General features: G+C 51.8%; 6 protein-coding genes across 6 annotated transcripts; 3 read left to right on the forward strand and 3 right to left on the reverse strand.

Annotated features, from left to right (window-relative positions):
* Positions 1-383: 383 nt before the first annotated feature.
* PFLUO_LOCUS647 (uncharacterized protein) lies at positions 384-1388 on the reverse strand (the record flags this gene model as incomplete). Its single annotated transcript, XM_073784055.1, has 1 exon — positions 384-1388. The coding sequence occupies one exon, from the start codon at positions 1386-1388 to the stop codon at positions 384-386; it is 1005 nt and encodes a 334-aa protein (XP_073634744.1).
* A 470-nt stretch (positions 1389-1858) lies between these two features.
* PFLUO_LOCUS648 (aspartate--tRNA ligase dps1) lies at positions 1859-4747 on the forward strand (the record flags this gene model as incomplete). Its single annotated transcript, XM_073784066.1, has 1 exon — positions 1859-4747. One exon carries the CDS (start codon positions 1859-1861, stop codon positions 4745-4747), a length of 2889 nt encoding a protein of 962 aa, XP_073634745.1.
* Positions 4748-5333: 586 nt separating this feature from the next.
* PFLUO_LOCUS649 (uncharacterized protein) lies at positions 5334-6172 on the reverse strand (the record flags this gene model as incomplete). Its single annotated transcript, XM_073784077.1, has 2 exons — positions 5334-5807; positions 5879-6172. The coding sequence occupies 2 exons, from the start codon at positions 6170-6172 to the stop codon at positions 5334-5336; spliced, it is 768 nt and encodes a 255-aa protein (XP_073634746.1).
* A 670-nt stretch (positions 6173-6842) lies between these two features.
* On the forward strand, positions 6843-8636 carry PFLUO_LOCUS650 (alpha-tubulin; the record flags this gene model as incomplete). Its single annotated transcript, XM_073784088.1, has 6 exons — positions 6843-6867; positions 6957-6997; positions 7064-7090; positions 7222-7297; positions 7397-8351; positions 8411-8636. 6 exons carry the CDS (start codon positions 6843-6845, stop codon positions 8634-8636), a joined length of 1350 nt encoding a protein of 449 aa, XP_073634747.1.
* Positions 8637-12455: 3819 nt separating this feature from the next.
* Positions 12456-14370, forward strand: PFLUO_LOCUS651 (uncharacterized protein; the record flags this gene model as incomplete). Its single annotated transcript, XM_073784099.1, has 3 exons — positions 12456-12721; positions 13029-14097; positions 14173-14370. 3 exons carry the CDS (start codon positions 12456-12458, stop codon positions 14368-14370), a joined length of 1533 nt encoding a protein of 510 aa, XP_073634748.1.
* A 1118-nt stretch (positions 14371-15488) lies between these two features.
* On the reverse strand, positions 15489-16822 carry PFLUO_LOCUS652 (uncharacterized protein; the record flags this gene model as incomplete). The annotated part of the gene is made up of 2 exons (XM_073784111.1): positions 15489-16747; positions 16810-16822. 2 exons carry the CDS (start codon positions 16820-16822, stop codon positions 15489-15491), a joined length of 1272 nt encoding a protein of 423 aa, XP_073634749.1.
* Between the last annotated feature and the right edge of the window lie 1583 nt (positions 16823-18405).

Here is an 18405-nt window from a genome sequence, read left to right on the forward strand (position 1 = left end):
CCCCGTTGTGCCTTGTTTTGGATGTTCTTTGCCTCGGATGCATGTGCTGCTAACTACATTCAGAGGTTGCTGCAATTGCTGGGATGGGGGGCCAGCCAATGATGGCTGATTCTGTCCTAGATCGTCAGATAGAGTGGTTGCAGGTACTGTTCTAGTACCTTAATTACTATGCCTGGGAAGAATATGAAATGGGAACATCACATTATATGATAATAAGATAAAACTCGATCAGAAGAAGTTGCATGAAATTCATCATAAAATAGGTTCAATAGGTAACGTAAAATGAAGCTCTAGACCAACGCCAACGCCAATAATGCTGAAGCCCAACTAACGCCTGAAAAGTACACAACGAAGAATGCATAAAGTCTGGGTGGATGATCACCTCACCGCTCGAAAATCGCCTTCATGTCCGCACACGCATCGCGATACAGCACATCAATGCTGTCCTGGTCGCGGAACGGATTGGGCGATTTGTCCCACCCGTGCACTACCTTTTCGATCATCATCGATCGTACCCGCTTCCCCAGCCCCTCCAGGCGTCGAACAAAGGACTGGCCTTCTTTCATGAGCATATCCCACTCGCAGATATACAGGTACACATCGTGCGGCAGGGCTTCAGAGAGGTTGCTATCAGATGCATAGACCGGCGACGCAAAGGGGGAGGCGCGGTCGGCGAGATCGGGCAGGTAGGATTCGTCAAAGAGAGTGGTAAAGAACGTCGGCAGGGTCTTGTTGGGATTGTTGCTCATGGCGCGGCGGTGGTCCCGCGACTCCTGGAAGTCGAGGATGGGATACCAGCAGAACAGCGCGACGATGCCCAGGTCGTTCGTCTGGTCGACGAGCCGCTGCGAGGATTCCGACCGCCCCAATTGCTCCTTAACCTGCGTCGACAGCCGGTCATGCAGCCGCAGCGGCACGGTGACGGCGAGATTGCCGCCGGCCGAGAACCCGCTCAGCGCCACGCGGCTGATGTCGAGCCCGAGCTCGCCCGCGTGTGCGGCGAGGTAGAGGAGTGCTTCGACGCCGTCGTCCACGGCCGCGGGGAACGGGTGCTCCGGGGCGAGCCGGTAGCTGACGCTGACCACCACGGCGCCGACTTCTTTCAAGACGCAGTTGGCCCAGCGGCCATCGTCTGTGGCGGAGCCGAGGGTGAAGCCGCCGCCGTGGAAATTGACAGCGACCGGGTACCGGTGGCCGAGTCGGCGCTGCTGGGTGTAGTCCGGTGGGCAATAGAAGTGGAGGACGACAGTGTGGGAATCGGACTTGACGCTCCGGGTGAATTGGGGTCGGCGAGGACGTGGAGGAGCGATATCGTGCAAGAACATTCCGATGCCCATCAAGGACCGCCAGATGACGGCCTGGAGTCGGAGCCACCAGCGGGAGACCATGGTTTTTTGGTGGTTGGGCCCAACGGCTGTATAGGTGGGATGGGCCCGGGGAGGAATTGGGTAGGGATTAATTAGTGGACAGAGGAGAGAGAGATGGAGAGGAAGAGTTGATTGTGAGATGGTGTGGATGAGAGTGGAAGCGTGATCGATGTTGGTTGGAAAAGCATCCGCCAAGACCGGAAAGCAAGTACACGAACCCACCACCATGCGGAATCCGGTCGGACGACGTCCATGATGTCATTGTGTGGAAGGGGATCTTCGAGTCAATAACTACGGTGGTAAAGGCATTGTTCTTCTTTCACGAACTCGTTTAGTATTCATAATCCGGCTGCTTCCGAGCATCCATTCTTCCCTGTGGTGCTTGCCGGATTCCGTTGCCGTTCGCAGCTTGCCCTCTTCTCAGGATCACCCCTCCTTTACCTTGATTTCTTCTTCCACTCTCCCTCTCTTTGCTATCCTATCCGCCCACCATGTCCATCAGGCGGGCCCTATCCAAGGCCTTCCGCGGCCCGGGCGAAAAAGACGATGACTCCGCGTCAGGCATTCGCTCGACCCTGTCGCCCAGGGCGCGCACCGCCCGCTCCCCGACTTCCCCCCGCCGCAGCATCCTGAGCAACTTCTTGCGCGATCGTGACTATGTCTCCTCGTCCGAGGATGTCTCCGATGACTCCTCCTCGACCGGCGCCCTCAGCAAGAACCAGCAGAAGCGATTGGTGCGTCAGCAGCGTCGCAGCGAACAACGCAGCCGGCTCAGCGAGGAGCAGTTCTCGGAACCCGAGCCGCGCCGGAAGACGATAGAGATCGCCCGGGCAGTCGAAGAGGAGACCGAAGAGATGAAGGCCCGGTATGGCGAGCTACCCCTCATGCAGTCGCAGGATCGCCTCCGCGAAGACCGCACCCGGCTCGAGGATATCTCGCTCGCCATGGTCGGCAAGGAGATTTTCTTTACGGCCCGGCTACACGTCGTACGCCGCCTCAGCTCGAAGTTGGTGTTCCTCGTCTTCCGCCAGCAGCTCAATACCTTCCAGGGTGTACTGCACGAAAAGGAAGGGATCTCGTCCATGGTCATGATCCAATGGGCCGAGCACCTGCGCGTGGGGTCCTTCGTTCGCGTCCGGGGTACTGTGCGAGCACCCGAGGTGCCCGTACTGGGCTGCAGCATTCACGATGTGGAATTGTCGGTTGAGTCGCTGCATCTCCTGGTGCGCCGTGAGGAACCGGTCCCCTTCAGTGTCTACGAGGCCGAGATCCGTACCTCCGAAGAGGAGAAGGCCGAGGGCCGCCGCAATCATATTCCTGACCGCACTCGTCTGGCAAACCGTCTGCTGGATCTACGCACTGCCACCTCGCAGTCGATCTTCCGACTCCAGTCGGCCACCTGCAACCTGTTCCGCTCCGCCTTAGATGAGCGTGAATTCATCGAAATCCACACGCCCAAGCTGCAGGGCTCCGCCACCGAGTCCGGTGCCAGTGTCTTCCAGGTCAACTACTTCGGTCGACCGGCATTCCTGGCCCAGTCACCGCAGCTGGCCAAGCAGATGGCGATTGCTGCCGATTTTGGCCGCGTCTACGAGATTGGTGCCGTCTTCCGTGCCGAGAACTCCAACACTCACCGCCATCTGACGGAGTATACGGGATTGGATATCGAGATGGCTATTGAAGAACACTACCACGAGATGCTGGAGACGCTCGACGCCGTGATTAAAAACATTCTGAGCGGGATTTACACCAAGTACCGCCGGGAGATCGAGCTGGTCAAGTCTCAGTTCCCCGCGGAGGATGTCGTGTGGCTGGAGAAGACGCCGATCATCCGCTTCGCCGATGGTATCAAGATGCTCAACGACTCGGGCTGGAGGAACGAAGACGGCGAAGAGCTACCGCTCGATGAGGACTTGGCCACGCGCGATGAGGTGCGTCTGGGTGAGCTGGTCAAGGAAACCTTCGGCACCGACTACTACGTCCTGGACAAATTCCCGCGGGGTGCTCGCCCCTTCTACACCATGCCCGACCCCGAAGATGACAACTACACCAACTCGTTCGACATGTTCATCCGCGGCCAGGAGATTGTGTCAGGTGGCCAACGTATCCACGAACCTCACATGCTCGAAGAGAACATGCGCCGCGTCGGAATCAACCCGGACGACATGGAGGAGTACATGGAAGCTTTCCGCTGGGGTGCGCCGCCGCACGCAGGCGCTGGTGTTGGTCTGGAGCGCCTGCTGATGCTTCTGCTCAAGGTGGGTAACATCCGCCTCACCTCGCTCTTCTACCGCGACCCCAAGAGTCTGCCCGAGAAACCGCCTATGCAGCAACTGCGCCACCCGGATTGCTCGACATTGGAGCCCCAGTGGAAGCGTGAAAAGACTGGCGCCGTGGCGAAGGATGAGAGTGAGCTGCAGCCGCTGGAGAAGCTGATCGCCAACTACGGTGACGCCACGTCGACCTCCTGGTTCGATGACCGGTACAAGGTATGGCGTGATATGGCCACCGGGGCCGCCGTCGCCTACGTGCCCAGCTCCGGCAATTACGTGATCATTCCGGGCAACCCGGTCTGCGACAAGAGTCAGTACACGCGCACCATCACCCAATTCCTGCAGTGGCTGCGCCGCGATACCAAGTACAAACCGGTGTGGATCCTGTGCTCGCCCGAAGTTGAGACTATCCTCGGCGAGCGTCTGGGCTGGCGCAGCTTATCGTGTATCGCCGAGGAGCGTGTTGACCCCCACCGCAACCTGGCCGCTTCTGATGGTGAGATCTCCCGCAAGCTCCGCCGTGCTGAGACCGAGGGGATCAAGGTTTCTTCAGCGAGCCAAGGCGAGTTGCCACCCGACGACGTGAAACAGAAGATCGACGAACGCGTCCATGAGTGGCTATCCAACCGTAAAGGCACGCAAGTGCATCTGTCCGACATCCACCCGTGGTGCGACTCCGAGCACCGCTGGTACTTCTGGGCAAGCGACATGAACGGCAAGATTTGCGCCTTCGTGGCGCTGGCCATGCTGTCCCCGGACCACGGCATGCAGGTCAAATATAGTCTCGACTTCCCTGGCTCGCCCAACGGGGTCATCGAATACATCGTCACAAACGCCATCCAGACAGCCGCTAAGGCCGGCGTCAAGAGCCTCACCTTCGGCGCCGGCGCCACCACTCACCTCATCCCGGGCCACAACATGCACGGCGCCAAGGTCAAGATGCTGGAGCACACGTACGATGCTCTAGCTAAGCAGTTCCACCTCGTGCGCAAGAGCGAGTTCCGCGCTAAGCTGGGCGCTATCGAAGATCCGCTTTATATCTCCTACCCGGCCCACGGTCTGGGGTCTAAGGGTATCCGCGCCATCCTGAACTTCTTTGAGGATTAAAGGCGGGGTGTTGGCGTATTCATCTACTACGAGCCCACGATGTGACGAGAATTTGCGACGAATGTCACTTGTCAATTTTTGGTTTCCGGTGTGGAAGACAAGCACAAGAAGGAGAAGCGAAGAAGAGACATAGAATATACGATAACAGCTGGCAGAAGACCAAGAGAGAATCTCTGAACCTTGAATTTGTCTTTGATGATTTTGGCTGATGGCGTTAGATTTACCTTTTGTTTTGTTTTGCTATTTAAACATTCCCTGCTCATGTCTTCCATTTCCAATCCCCCTCTTGCTGCAACTAGTTATCTCCTGTATCCATCCACTGCATGTATCTCTCTTACTGCTAGCTGCTATGGAATTTCAGTGTTGTTCAGTTTTGTACTTGATATATATCTAGCGTAGATTACTTGCCTATCTCGGAAGATGTTGTCTTCCGGACATAATGCACCCTGCGCAAATGATTGTACAGGTGTATTTAAGCATTACGATTTTGCTGCACTGACCGTAATGAAGCAGAAGGTTTATATATTCATACACGAAATGAAGAGACTGTCAAGGAATCCAGAAAGACCACGAGACTAAAACCAACCTAATTATCCTTCTTCCCACCCGGCTGCAACCGCTGACTCCTCCTCGCATCCAGAACAACTCTCCCAACCTCCCCACTCACCCACTGTGCAACAAACACGGCCAAACCAGCCACAACAACAATCCACCCAGCGGTAGGCACCAACGAGCGCGGGAAGACATTCAACAAGAACGGATCAAGAATCAGATCCACGCCGACGGGCGGCACATCGCGCATCAGCGCTTCGTCTGTAGTGAAGTAATCCGCCGCGGCTTGCACGCGCAGAAACAAGACCGAGTTCGTGGTTGGCGCTGGATCGCGCAGGCCGCCGCCTGCTCCGTGGGAGCTGGCTCGGCGCGGGATGGTGTTTGCTTGCAGGTGAGACTCGACGGATGAGAGGCGGGCTGTGGAGAAGATATTGAGGGAGGTGAAGAGGGAAGGGGATTCAATTGTCTCGGGTAGGGGGTGGGTTGAGAGTTTGAATGATGTTGGTTGCTGTGGATGAGTCGATTAGAATTGTATGGAGGGGGATGGAGAGTAAGGAGGGAATGGTGTGATGGACATACGGTTGCTAGCCAGCAGACGCGGATTTCATATCGTTGTCCCGGTTTGAGGTTCTCCACGAAGAACCACGAGTCGGTGCCCTCTGGTGCTGCGTCCGTGGGGAACGAGGCATTGAGACCTGTGCGGAGGAGGGAACGGCGCGGCGAGAGACGTTCTAGACCTAGATCGTCGAGCTCTGGTTCCACTGAGGGGATTGTTGAGGCTGGTGGTGCGCGGAAGATGGTTTTCTCCACGTTGGCCTGGACGAGGGTTGATATGAGCGGGAGTAGGATCCCGATGGTGATGAAGTGAAACATGGCCCAGATATTTTTAGCTGGCCGGCATGGCCAGTCGTTTTTTGTTTTGTGTGTACTGGAGATCGGATTAGCATGGCTCTGTAGAACTGGAGGATATACTTTACACGCAAGCTTGGACTGGCGAGATGACGCGTTGGATCAAGATGGGAGCGTGGTAGCAGCTAGGGCAGATCCGGCGGGTCAACACACTGCTAGGCTAACTCAATCAGCAATTAGGTCGGGTCAATGTCACTTCAATGGCAATAATAGTGAACATCGAAGCCAGAACCGAGAGGTACATGCTCTTTCCCATCGCAGGCCGATCGTCATCCACCGGTCACCTGACGCGTCCTTAGTAATTGGCGGTGAACCCGGTCGGCCACACACCAATGAGAGAGCACAACGCGACCCAACAACATCTGTATTTCCCCCCCTGTTTAGCACAGACGCTCCTCCTCCACAAACAACATTTCTGTGTGTTTTTTTCCTCCTGGACTTACTTCGTCTCCATCTCTTCCATTCCACCCGCTTCTGGTAACCCTTCCTTGCCCCTCCCCCTTGTTTCGATTCCCCTCGCGCTGACCTGTTATCGTCCCTCATCCGCAGACACCCCGTGTTTGTTGTTGGGTCTCCTTTCCCGTGTTTCCCCTCCCCTGATTTTCAAACAACCACACTCGGTGGACTCGACAAAATGAGAGAGATCATCAGTTTGAACGGTAAGTGATGACTTCCTACGTGTTTGGCATGTTTTGTTTTTTATTCATTTTGATGAATGTTTTGACTGACATCCGTGGTGCCTCAACAGTCGGTCAGGCCGGTTGCCAGATCGCCAACTCCTGCTGGGAGGTAAATATCCCCCCATTGGGCAATGGTGAGCCGGGAACTGGAGTAGACTAACACGCCTTTATCTAGCTATACTGCCTGGAGCACGGTATTCAGGTACGTTGAGATTGCAACTCAGGTCGTGGCGGCGGTCGGGGGGAGGGGGGTTTGACGCGGGATGCGTATACCCCTTTTTCTTCCCGCGATCATCGGCCCAGTACCCGCGACATCGACTGACTATTGTCCAGCCCGACGGTTTCCTCACCGATGAGCGCAAGAAGGCCGACCCCGACCACGGATTCAGCACTTTCTTCTCCGAGACTGGTATGCTACACTTCAAAATTTAATTTCCGCCCCCTCGTGTTCTTCCACCCCCGCTCGAGAAATGCCGGCATGGCTAACATTCCTCCCCCACCTTCACAGGCCAGGGCAAGTATGTGCCCCGTACCATCTACTGCGATCTCGAGCCCAATGTCGTCGATGAGGTCCGCACCGGTACCTACCGGTCGCTGTTCCACCCCGACCAGATGATCACCGGCAAGGAGGATGCCTCGAACAACTACGCCCGTGGTCACTACACCGTCGGCAAGGAGATGATCGACCAGGTGCTCGACAAGGTTCGCCGCGTCGCCGACTCCTGCGCTGGTCTCCAGGGTTTCCTGGTCTTCCACTCCTTCGGTGGTGGTACTGGTTCCGGTTTCGGTGCTCTCCTGATGGAACGTCTGTCGGTCGACTACGGCAAGAAGTCCAAGCTGGAGTTCTGCGTCTACCCGGCCCCCCAGAACGCGACCTCGGTTGTTGAGCCCTACAACTCGATCCTGACCACCCACACCACCCTGGAGCACTCCGACTGCTCCTTCATGGTTGACAACGAGGCCATCTACGACATCTGCCGTCGCAACCTCGGCATTGAGCTGCCCAGCTACGAGAACCTGAACCGTCTGATCGCTCAGGTTGTCTCGTCCATCACGGCCTCCCTGCGCTTCGATGGCTCGCTCAACGTCGATCTGAACGAGTTCCAGACCAACCTGGTGCCCTACCCCCGTATCCACTTCCCTCTGGTGGCCTACTCGCCCATCATCTCTGCCGACAAGGCTGCCCACGAGGCCCACTCGGTCACCGAGATCACCTCCAACTGCTTCGAGCCCCACAACCAGATGGTCAAGTGTGACCCCCGCACCGGCAAGTACATGGCTACCTGCCTGCTGTACCGTGGTGACGTTGTCCCCAAGGACGCTCACGGTGCCGTGGCTACCCTCAAGACCAAGCGCACCATCCAGTTCGTCGACTGGTGCCCAACTGGCTTCAAGCTCGGTATCTGCTACCAGCCCCCGCAGCAGGTGCCCAACGGCGACCTGGCCAACCTCAACCGCGCTGTGTAAGTTTCTCCTTCTCCCCCCCCCCGAACATGATTGAACCATCCTAACACCATTCCAGCTGCATGCTGTCCAACACCACCGCCATCGCCGAGGCCTGGTCCGCTCTCGACCACAAGTTCGACCTCATGTACTCCAAGCGTGCCTTCGTCCACTGGTATGTCGGTGAGGGTATGGAGGAGGGTGAGTTCTCCGAGGCTCGTGAGGACCTGGCTGCTCTGGAGCGTGACTACGAGGAGGTCGCTAGCGACTCCCTCGAGGAGGAGGAGCTGGAGCCCGAGTACTAGATTGTTGAAGATGTTGTGTGACTGGTCCCGGGGCTTGCTGTTGTGTTGTGGTGGTGATGGTTCACATCGTAACCTCCCAGCTACGGCGTAATCCCCCACGCTGTCCTGTCTGTCTTGCAAATAGAAGGGAAACCTTGGAAGCAGATGATGTTGTGCTTTGCTGTCTGGCTCTTGTTTGATATATCTTTAATATCCCCAAAGGCGATGAATTTCTCCCCCCTACCCCCGTACGTTCCGTCTTCTGACTTGGGCGAGTGCGATGTAATTACAAAATCCCAAAAACAATTCTCTTTTCTGATTTACTGTCTTTGTTTGTGACTCGATAGAGCTCGGCGTAGGTTGTATGACAGTCTAGTTCGAGATTAGATCTGAGCATATCCATTTCTTTATCCTCCGAGTACTAAGCGATATAGACCGGCACGTTACGGTCTGTGTTTCTATTTTAGTTTCGACTACTAATGATCAGTCTCTAACTATGGCTAGTCACCCTCTCTACACAACGTTAGGTAACGGTAAATCGGGCGCCAGAGATCGGCGCCATCTTCGGCGCCCTTTTTACCAGGATTTTGGTCATTCACAAGTCATGTAAGTCAACTAACGTAATAAAGTTTGGATTATGTGCTCTTGGAGTACTCTCTGGGCGCTCTCTGCATAATATTACATCAATGCATCGCCGCACCACCGGGTATAGAGAAGCCTGCAAGAAAGTCCGTAAAAGTAATGTAACATTTTGGGTTTACTCCATATTGTCAATGTGGAGTGTTCCTGCTTGCGGAATGACCAGCACGGGATGATGATTTCGGGTCCAATCGCTCTTCTGACACTTCCCACTGAACCTCTTTGATGATATGAGATTCACTGTGGGTGCTTTCAGCGCTCTCGGCGAGCGCAATATCATCCTGTAGAAGGGTGAGGCCATGCTTGCGACGGCTGCGCGAGGCGTTGCCTGAACTATAATCATTGATGTAGCGTCGGCCGGAGCCGCCGGAATAGCCAATCCAAGCGGGCAAGTAGCGTCGGAAAAACTGTCGGAGTGATGGTAGACAAGGGCAAATAATAATGAGGTTTGCTTCGACATAACTGCAGAACACGGGATTAGTGAGATTTGTGATCATTCTAATGGAGGCAAAGGAGTCTTACATCCAGAGTTGTGACGGTGCTAGCTCATATGTAACGTCAGTTGCCCTTAGAAATGTGATCAGGGTCGTGAGGCGCAAAATGCTCGTAATAAATGTCCTGCAAGGGAATTCGTTAGATGGCGCCCGACGCCCGTGTGAGCAGCAAGCAGGGTTATGAAATACTCACGCGCAACCAACAACAAACACGGCCAGAATGCCAACTTTTTCCATTTGCGGCATTTGCAGGCCTACCACAAGAGGCACAGGGACCACAATAAGAGCCAGGTCCGTCACCAGATTGGTCACAGCCGTTGCAATGTACAAGCCATTGCGATTAACACAGTGACCCGTTGTGATCGAGACATCCCACCCTCTTTGAATGGGATCGCATGCAAAGATCAAGGCAAACATGATAGCTATACTGTACCCACAAACGATGGCTGAGATGACATGAAGCGTCCATTTAAACAAGGCTTGTCTGTTCATTATCCGGTGATACAGTATGATGAGGCTGACTTTGGCAAATGCGAGCGCAGGTACGTAAATGACGGCGGCAGCGAGGATGGCCTTTCGAGGACAATAGATGTTAGGAGGGTTTAGATAAGAGCCATGGTCTTTTCAGATACCTTTTGGTAGACATCAAACATATCTGGGGTCACATTCCACATATGAATCCCAATTCCTCCATGTACGTAGCCATCTGGTTGGATAATGTCAAAAGAGTGACCACGGCAAATAGGGTGGCGGACCAAAAAGGTATCACATACATAGACACACGACTTGTGTTGCAACAGAGAAAACCTGTTTGAAAGAAACCGCAGTTGTGAGCAATTGGAGCGATCAAGTCATGTCAATATTTCCTACCCAGGCCACGATTATTGATACTAGCCGGAAATGTCAGTAATTCCACTCGATCAGTTGATCTCAAGAGAAAAGATTTGCATACTATCATCCCATCCAAACTTTGACAACAGACGGGCTCGAGTATAAATGCGCAGGATCAAGAATATAGTGGCGAGAGGTAGACCGACACCAACAATGATCAAGTCGGTCTTGTATTTCCAGGGATTGGAATAGTCGAAATTAGGGGTCACCCCGGGGGGTGGAGGAATAACTCCCCTCATAGTGACTGCTCTTGGTGCACAAGTGAGGGGAGTCAGGTGAAGAGCGTTGAAGGAAAGAGCGTCCCTGGAGATAGATGTCAGATTGCTATCATGCCTGTCATTTAAGAAAACGCCCCGTCCCGTTTCCAGAGCCATTAAACGAGGCCAGCCGGTAGAGGCATAACAAAGTTCGGAGCCGTCAATGAAAGTTTTACTAGTTCATGCATGGGTTGATTTGTACGATGGCCAAATCGCCCCTAGTGCATCCTCGAAGGATGCGTTAGGGAAGGATTCAGGGAAAAAACCAGATTCCATAGATCCACTCTTGTTTCGTGTCTGAGATTCGCAAGGCTGTGAAATGCATAGAGTGAAGATCAAGCGGGGATTGTGGAGACATACCGTTGTGCTGGGACCCAAAAATTGAGATTGGTTCACGGCCCATGAAACAGTTGTACTACATACCGTAATCCGTAATCTATAGAACCCCAGAGATTTGATTCAACATTTTTCTCTTAGTGAACTTAATCCGCCTCGTACGGAGGATATGACCCTGGAAAATACCGATTGGATCATATCCGCAGACGATGCTGCCGGTTATCCGCTCCGATTGAGTTCGCATTCGTGTAACCCCGTTCCAAGGACAGTAAAGCCAGGCGTTGAAACAAATAATCATCCGCTGCAATATTGAAGAAGGGGTTTTTAAGCAATTTTAGCTTAGAGAAAAATATTCAAGACTACCGTGTCACAGTAAACTAGAACAGTTGCAGAAGAAAAAATTTCATTGACACGCTGAAGACCCTGCGCCCCCAGGACAATTCGCTATTTACTTTATCTAACTTTTGGTTTTCTCATTAATCTTTGTGCTCACAGACTCTGTTCAACCGTTGTTATGGGTCGATCTATCCGTAATACTGGGACCGCAAAGCATAGCTGGGGAGCATCGCACGTACATAGTACTTTTTAAAAAGCTTTGAGGCGCTGATTGGGCCTGATTCATCGTGAACTTAAGAGTCGCAGCACATGCAGCTATCGGCAACATCCCGAGAAAAAAAAAGGGGGCAGAGGGACATATCCAACACTAAGGCTGCCACGTTGGAAAGATTTGCGTCAGCTTCGGCGAGTAATGGTTTTTCCGAAAATGAAACTTCAGGCGTTTTACAGTAGAGTCTTTCTTTTGGCAACCGCTGCAGCAAAGGATGAGGGCTGGTTCTTGATTTAGAATAAAGAAAGACAAAATAACCGTTGCTGTTTCTCTGATTTCCGTCAATTCATGGGCTCAACGTCCGAGTGTAATCTCCGTACGGATTGTGGAGTACACACTCGTCCAATTGCGTGGATGGCCGTCGACATGTCCCGCAGTGGAGCCCAAGGTTTCCCCGGGCCATGCCCAGCCTGATCATCATCTCACTAGAGAGAGCCGGCACTAGGTTAGTAAGAGAGCCGGCGCGGTACTAACCCAGCGCCGGCTCTCTCTAGTGAGAGTACAAATGATCGGCAATAAGTGCTCGGACTGGCCGTGAAACAAACCATAAGTAGCAAAAAAACTTTAGTTTCTTCAACCCCTGGCAGAGCATTACCAGACAACCCTGCAACTCACAATGCTTTCCTTGAAAACCCTCAAACTGGGGGTTTTCGTCGGCCTTGTTGCCGTTGCGCCTTTAACTGAGGCGTCTGGAAATTCATCTTGCCGATGTTTCTATGGGGATGATTGCTGGCCCTCGGATTCGACCTGGAATGCTTTCAACCAGTCGGTCGATGGACGTCTTGTGGCCACGGTGCCTCTCGCAACTCCCTGTCACACTCCGAACTACGATGCAAAGGAGTGTAAGGTGTTGAAGGATGGCTGGCTTTTGCCAGAGGAGCAGTAAGTTATAAGATTGAGATTATGCCTGGTGAATTAGAACATTAATAGGTACCAGCTACCAATCCTCCTCGTCTTTCATGGCCCCGTTCTTCACCAACGGGACATGTGATCCATACCACCCTGTTTCCAAGCCATGCACTCTTGGAAACTTCGTCCGATATGCAGTGAATGTCTCTACGCCGACTCATGTGGCCAAGACATTGGAGTTTGCGACTAAGCACAATATCCGTTTTATTATCCGTAACACTGGCCATGAGTACTTTCACCCCCCGGAATCCTTTTAACTATTATAACTAACGTATCTTAGCTATAACGGAAAATCCACCGGCGCGAGTGCTCTTTCAGTCTGGACACACCACCTGAAGGATATCGAGATCAAGGACTGGAAGGACAAACATTACACAGGAAAAGCTGCCAAGCTTGGTGCTGGTGTCCAGGGAATTGAGGCCTATGAGGCAGCACACAAGCAGGGTCTTCGAATGGTGGGTGGAGAGTGTCCTACTGTCGGTATTGCAGGCGGATATAGTCAAGGAGGTGGTCACTCTTCCTTGGCTTCGAAGTATGGTCTCGCTGCGGACCAGGTCCTCGAATGGGAGGTTATCGATGGTAATGGCAGGTTTCTCGTCGCAAACCGCAACCAGAACACTGATCTATACTGGGCACTGACTGGTGGCGGTGGTGGTACCTACGGTGTCGTTTGGTCTATGACCTCTAAGGCTCATCCCGATGGCCCGGTGTCTGGATTGAACCTTACTTTCACAACCACCAACATTTCTGACGATGCGTTCTTCAAAGTCGTGGAGCTCTACAATACTCACTTGCCCTCCATCGTGGATGAGGGTGTTATGAGTCTCAACTTCCTTAGCAACACCTCCTTCTCTATTTCTCCCATGACTGGACCCGGCGTGCCCCTGAAAAAGCTCGAGAGCTTGATTCAGCCAGTTCGTGACGAACTGCACAGGCTTGGCATCAAGTATGTATACGAGTCGGAAGTGTTTGATCATTATCTTGCCCAATTCAATGCTCAGACGCCACTCGTCGAGGTTGGAGTCGCCCAGTACGGTAGCTGGCTTCTTCCCCGGTCAATCATGCAGAAACCCAGCACCAACCATGAATTGACAAACTCCATTCGGACCGTCCTTGCCAGGGGTGCTACCTTCACCACTGTTGGTATTAATGTGGCAAAAGAGGTCAGTGGCGACGTTTATAATGCTGTGAACCCTGCGTGGCGCAATGCAGTTGCCCACACGCTTATGTCTACCACGTGGGAGTTTGACGAGCCAAAGAAAATGCTCGCAAAGCGGGAAGAGATGACCAATGTGTTGGTTCCGAGTCTGAGCAAGTTAGCCCCTGAGTCTGGCGCTTATCTTAACGAGGTATGGCATCTGCAATTCTTTTATCGATCCTTTTATTCAATATATTCTGAACCGCGCTAACCAATGTACCTTCAGGCCGACTTCCGCCAGCCGAACTTCAAGCAGGCATTCTATGGCGAGAACTACGACACTCTGCGCAAGATCAAGGCCAAGTACGATCCTCACTGTCTCTTCTATGGGTTGACTGCTGTTGGCTCTGATGAGTGGACCATCGCGGAAAGTGGACGAATGTGCCGCACGACTTCTGCACAAGCTCTTCGCCACGAAATTTAAACGTGAATAGATTTTAAGACCCTGCTATCACCTCCATACGGCAAAATTATAAACGCGCAAATGGATGTGGCAATACTTTGAAAACCTTACAAGGAAAGTCTGAGAAACGAAAAGACTTTCACTACTCATTTCAACCCTCTGCCATTCAAATTTAGATTTGAAAGGACAAGGAAGACGCGCGTGGCGGAAGATAATGTAGTCTAGCTTTCAAACATCAATTGAGTAGTAATTAGAGCTTACATTCGCTTGGAGAAAGAGAAGTTTTATATCAATTCTTATTACACATCGTGAGGTGTTGAATTGCATTTAATGGGAGATCAAATTTGATCATATGTGTCTTCTAGGAGGTGGTGAGCTTTCATCACTCCAAATATTCGTAGTGCTGATAAGGACCATATCTCAACCCGCCATTTTTCACCCCTTCCGGGAAACGATAAAAGTCGCGGTGACACTAGTACTGATCTGGGCAGTCCATGCGACTGAATAATACCTCCAGCTTCAGCGCTTACCGATAGGGGGATCTACCGAGCACTCAGTCCATATTCGGTCTATACCCAAAGGGGCAGTCAGCCCCATAGTACTATTTATTTTGTGAAATCATTTTTGAGGGCTCTTTTTTTTTGACCTTGATTTCTACAATTGTTCCTCCTCCATTTCCCCACTTAAAACAGTGGTATTGTGCATAGAGCGCTTTTTTGGCGGACTCGAAGAGGACATGCGAATTAGCATTCCTCAAGAAGATAGGAGCAAGGTATTCAAATAAAGAATACCTTGAAGGCAGAGGGCTTTGTGAATATGAAAAAGCAGAAGCACGATTTCGCAAGGGGCGACTTCTTTCGTACGACTACGATCACGCACAATCGAGCATGCCTGTCCAAAACAGGCAGAATGACCAGAGAAGGGGCTAGTTCGGTTTCTGGACGGCGCGGTTATTGGGGCAGCAGTAAAGAGTGAATAAACCAATGCAATTGATCAATTAGATAGACAGACAAAGAGGTGTACTTGATATAGAAGAGTAATTACACTCGCAAATCAATCAAAAAAGAAATCAAGTGTTTAGACAGGGCCATTGCCCGGCTGCACTAGTTGAAGCTACTTAAAAACAAGCATTGATCTGACTACTCTTTTCGATTCTTCGCCCGCTCCTCCCGTAACAAGCGTTGCAGGACGTGGTCTTCCTTCGAATACTGATTGATGGCTTCAACTTTCCAATCCTCATATGATGAGACGCTTTGTTCACCATCAACAGCAAAAGACTTGCGAAGGCCTTGGAACAGCGATTCGAATGTTGACTCATCTTCTTCCACCCCACCCCCAAGGAAAAACAAAAACCGCTGCCATCGCCGGCCGTTCAGGATAATCTCGGAGATATCCTTACGTCCACGGATTTCGAACATATGTGCAAATTCAGTCTCTTCTTCGGAGAGGTTATTCAACCCGTCGTAGTAATCTCCAACTGGCCACATCATGCAGGGAGAACTAAAGGCTAGGTCCTTCGCTTCTGCTGAAGCGAATTCCCAATCAATGATACCCGTGATATTATAGTCATCATCCACAAGAATATGGTCACCTTTATCGTCGTAATGCTTGAGATAAAAAGGCCCTTCGTTCGCTTCGGATGAAGTGAGTAAGGAGAGTGCGGAGAGGCGCCAGCAGAATGCAAGATAGTTATCGACAGGGAGACTTGTGATCTCTTTGTTGCTAATAGCGTTCATTTGCCCTGTGATCATGGCTTTATAGGCAGTCTCAAGCTTTGTAAAGGGACCAAGGGTCTTTTCTGGCGTTTCAAATAACGGTGCTTGGGCAAAACCACCAACCTTATCCCGTACATCCGCTGGGATAAGTGACCCAGTCTGCTTGAGTGGATGTTTCTCAAGCTCCAAAAATATGTCCACTAACTGCTGCATGACTTTAGTACGCTGCTCCGAGCTAGCATCATTCCACTGTAAGGCCGCTCCGGGAATCTTCTCCATAAGAACAAATGAAGAGCCAACTAGGTTTTCGGGTGATTCTAGCTGGTAAAGGTAGACTTTGGGAGAAGGGACAGCTGTCTCTGTGAGAAACTCTAGTGTAGCGACTTCACTCAAGAAGATGTGGTCTTGAACGGGCTGCGGGGGAAGCAGGGGGTCACAGAGACGAAGTCTAACAATCCACGTCACCCCGTCATCGAATTCCAAGTCAAGATGGCAGTTTTGGCCCCCCATCTGGGTCGATACAGCCTGTTTCAGGCCATGATCAAGTGCTGGAATGCGACAAAGAATACCATCCCTAGCTTTACTAGCCACGTCCGTTAGAGCATCGAAGTTGATTTTGGCCAGCAAAGAGTCGAGGTGAGTTTGTTTGGCAGCGTCATATGCGGCATAATATGCTTTAGGGTCTGACTCCTTCAGAGTTGTTAATTAAGATAGTCTATCTTCAGCCCCTCTAGTAGCCGCTCACCGATGTAGGGCATTTGTGATCCGGTAGAGTATAGTGCTCAGCGCAAAGGTGCTTCGAACAAAGCATGCAGCTTCCAAAAGTCCTCTCTGCCGCATTTTGGCACTCTCCAAAGTCACAATATCGAAGAACCATGTCTGTTTGAGAGGACAAGCTGTTCCACGGGTGGAATACAGTGGGCCGGGGTAATATTCTGTGAGTAGGCGTCGTGGAAAGGTGCGAAGGAGTAGACAAATTATTCAGTATTTATCATTTTAAAGAAGAATAATCCCTTCAAGGCCATACGGTGTAGAACGTAAAATACCACTGGGTCTGGTGCGATTAAATCGAAGCGAGGCAACAAGCGGTGTAAAATGCCGCCGCTCCCGTAGCGGGGGCGGTGGGGCGATCTTTACATAGTGTAGGCGACACGGCCTTTACGAAGAACGAAGGGAGAAAGATCGGAAAACAATCTTGAAGGCACTATATTGCAAGTTCTCAGCCCTTTACTTGGGCAGCGCAGTGTGACACGGCATAGCATCGATCTCAGGAACAATATCTGTTTTAAATACGAGCTGAACGCAGGAGATGTTTTTCACGATTTTGTCGGTAAGGTCAACACGATAGCCACCGTCTTTTCACGGCCAGTTAGTTTTGTATGCGTCTTCAGTTAGAAGTACAGATGTGGATCCACATACGAGAGCTGCAGTGGTTCTTTCCTGAGACTGCCCAATTGCTGCACCCTGGAGTCTTACATTTGCCGGCGACCATTTTGACTATTCGGTATTTGAGGCGATATGGGTTACAAGCGACGATGATTTGCCCGATGTGGCGAAGAGAGTTGTCCGAAGGCCAAGAATGAGAGGGCTGATAGAGTGTCTCTTTTGATGAGAACAAGAAGAACAAGAAAGATATTTAGACTGGGAACTTACGACGTATTTATAAGTGACCAGGCTTGTTGCAATACCACATCCATGTCGCCTTTTGGCTAATCTTCTACACGGAGGACTCGTCGCATCTCGGACCCCATCGACGAGAAGGTCATAACTATATAAGATATAGGTGGAACTTCTTACCATATGCACCTATCGTAAGCAGTTGTGACCCACCAACTTCTCAAATCCATGGCTGAGGCCCGTTCCCGATACTAAGATTTATGGTACCAATACCCGTACTAGCTGAGCCGCTTAATGAGACTCGAGACACATGCCAGCTCTGCCTTTCGTCATCGTCGATTACACACGGGCTTCGTGGCTAGGTTTGATTGGTGGGCGTTTATAGGGGTGTATAGCATGGCCAATCCCCACACGATGAGGGATTAGTTAGGTATCACCGGGTCTGGGCATGTGGACTCCGGAGGCTTGTCTTGCGGGGGCTAGCAAACATTTTGATCGGTGAGTTATTCCACTTAGCAAAGAGCACGGCCCGCATTCGAATGATGATAGGCGGTTGGTGAAACCCACATGCAGTCACGAGCTCGGTATGCAGCTGCCAACAAGCGGTAATTAGTTCTAGATCAAAGTGGGAGCAATATGACAGACCACATTCACGAGGCTTCGAAATTCAGCCTCAATTTGTTTCACAGACTACACGGTCCGTCCTCCCTCCCCAACCTTCCCC

This window comes from Penicillium psychrofluorescens (assembly GCF_964197705.1).
Source record: "Penicillium psychrofluorescens genome assembly, chromosome: 1".
NCBI lineage: Eukaryota > Fungi > Ascomycota > Eurotiomycetes > Eurotiales > Aspergillaceae > Penicillium > Penicillium psychrofluorescens.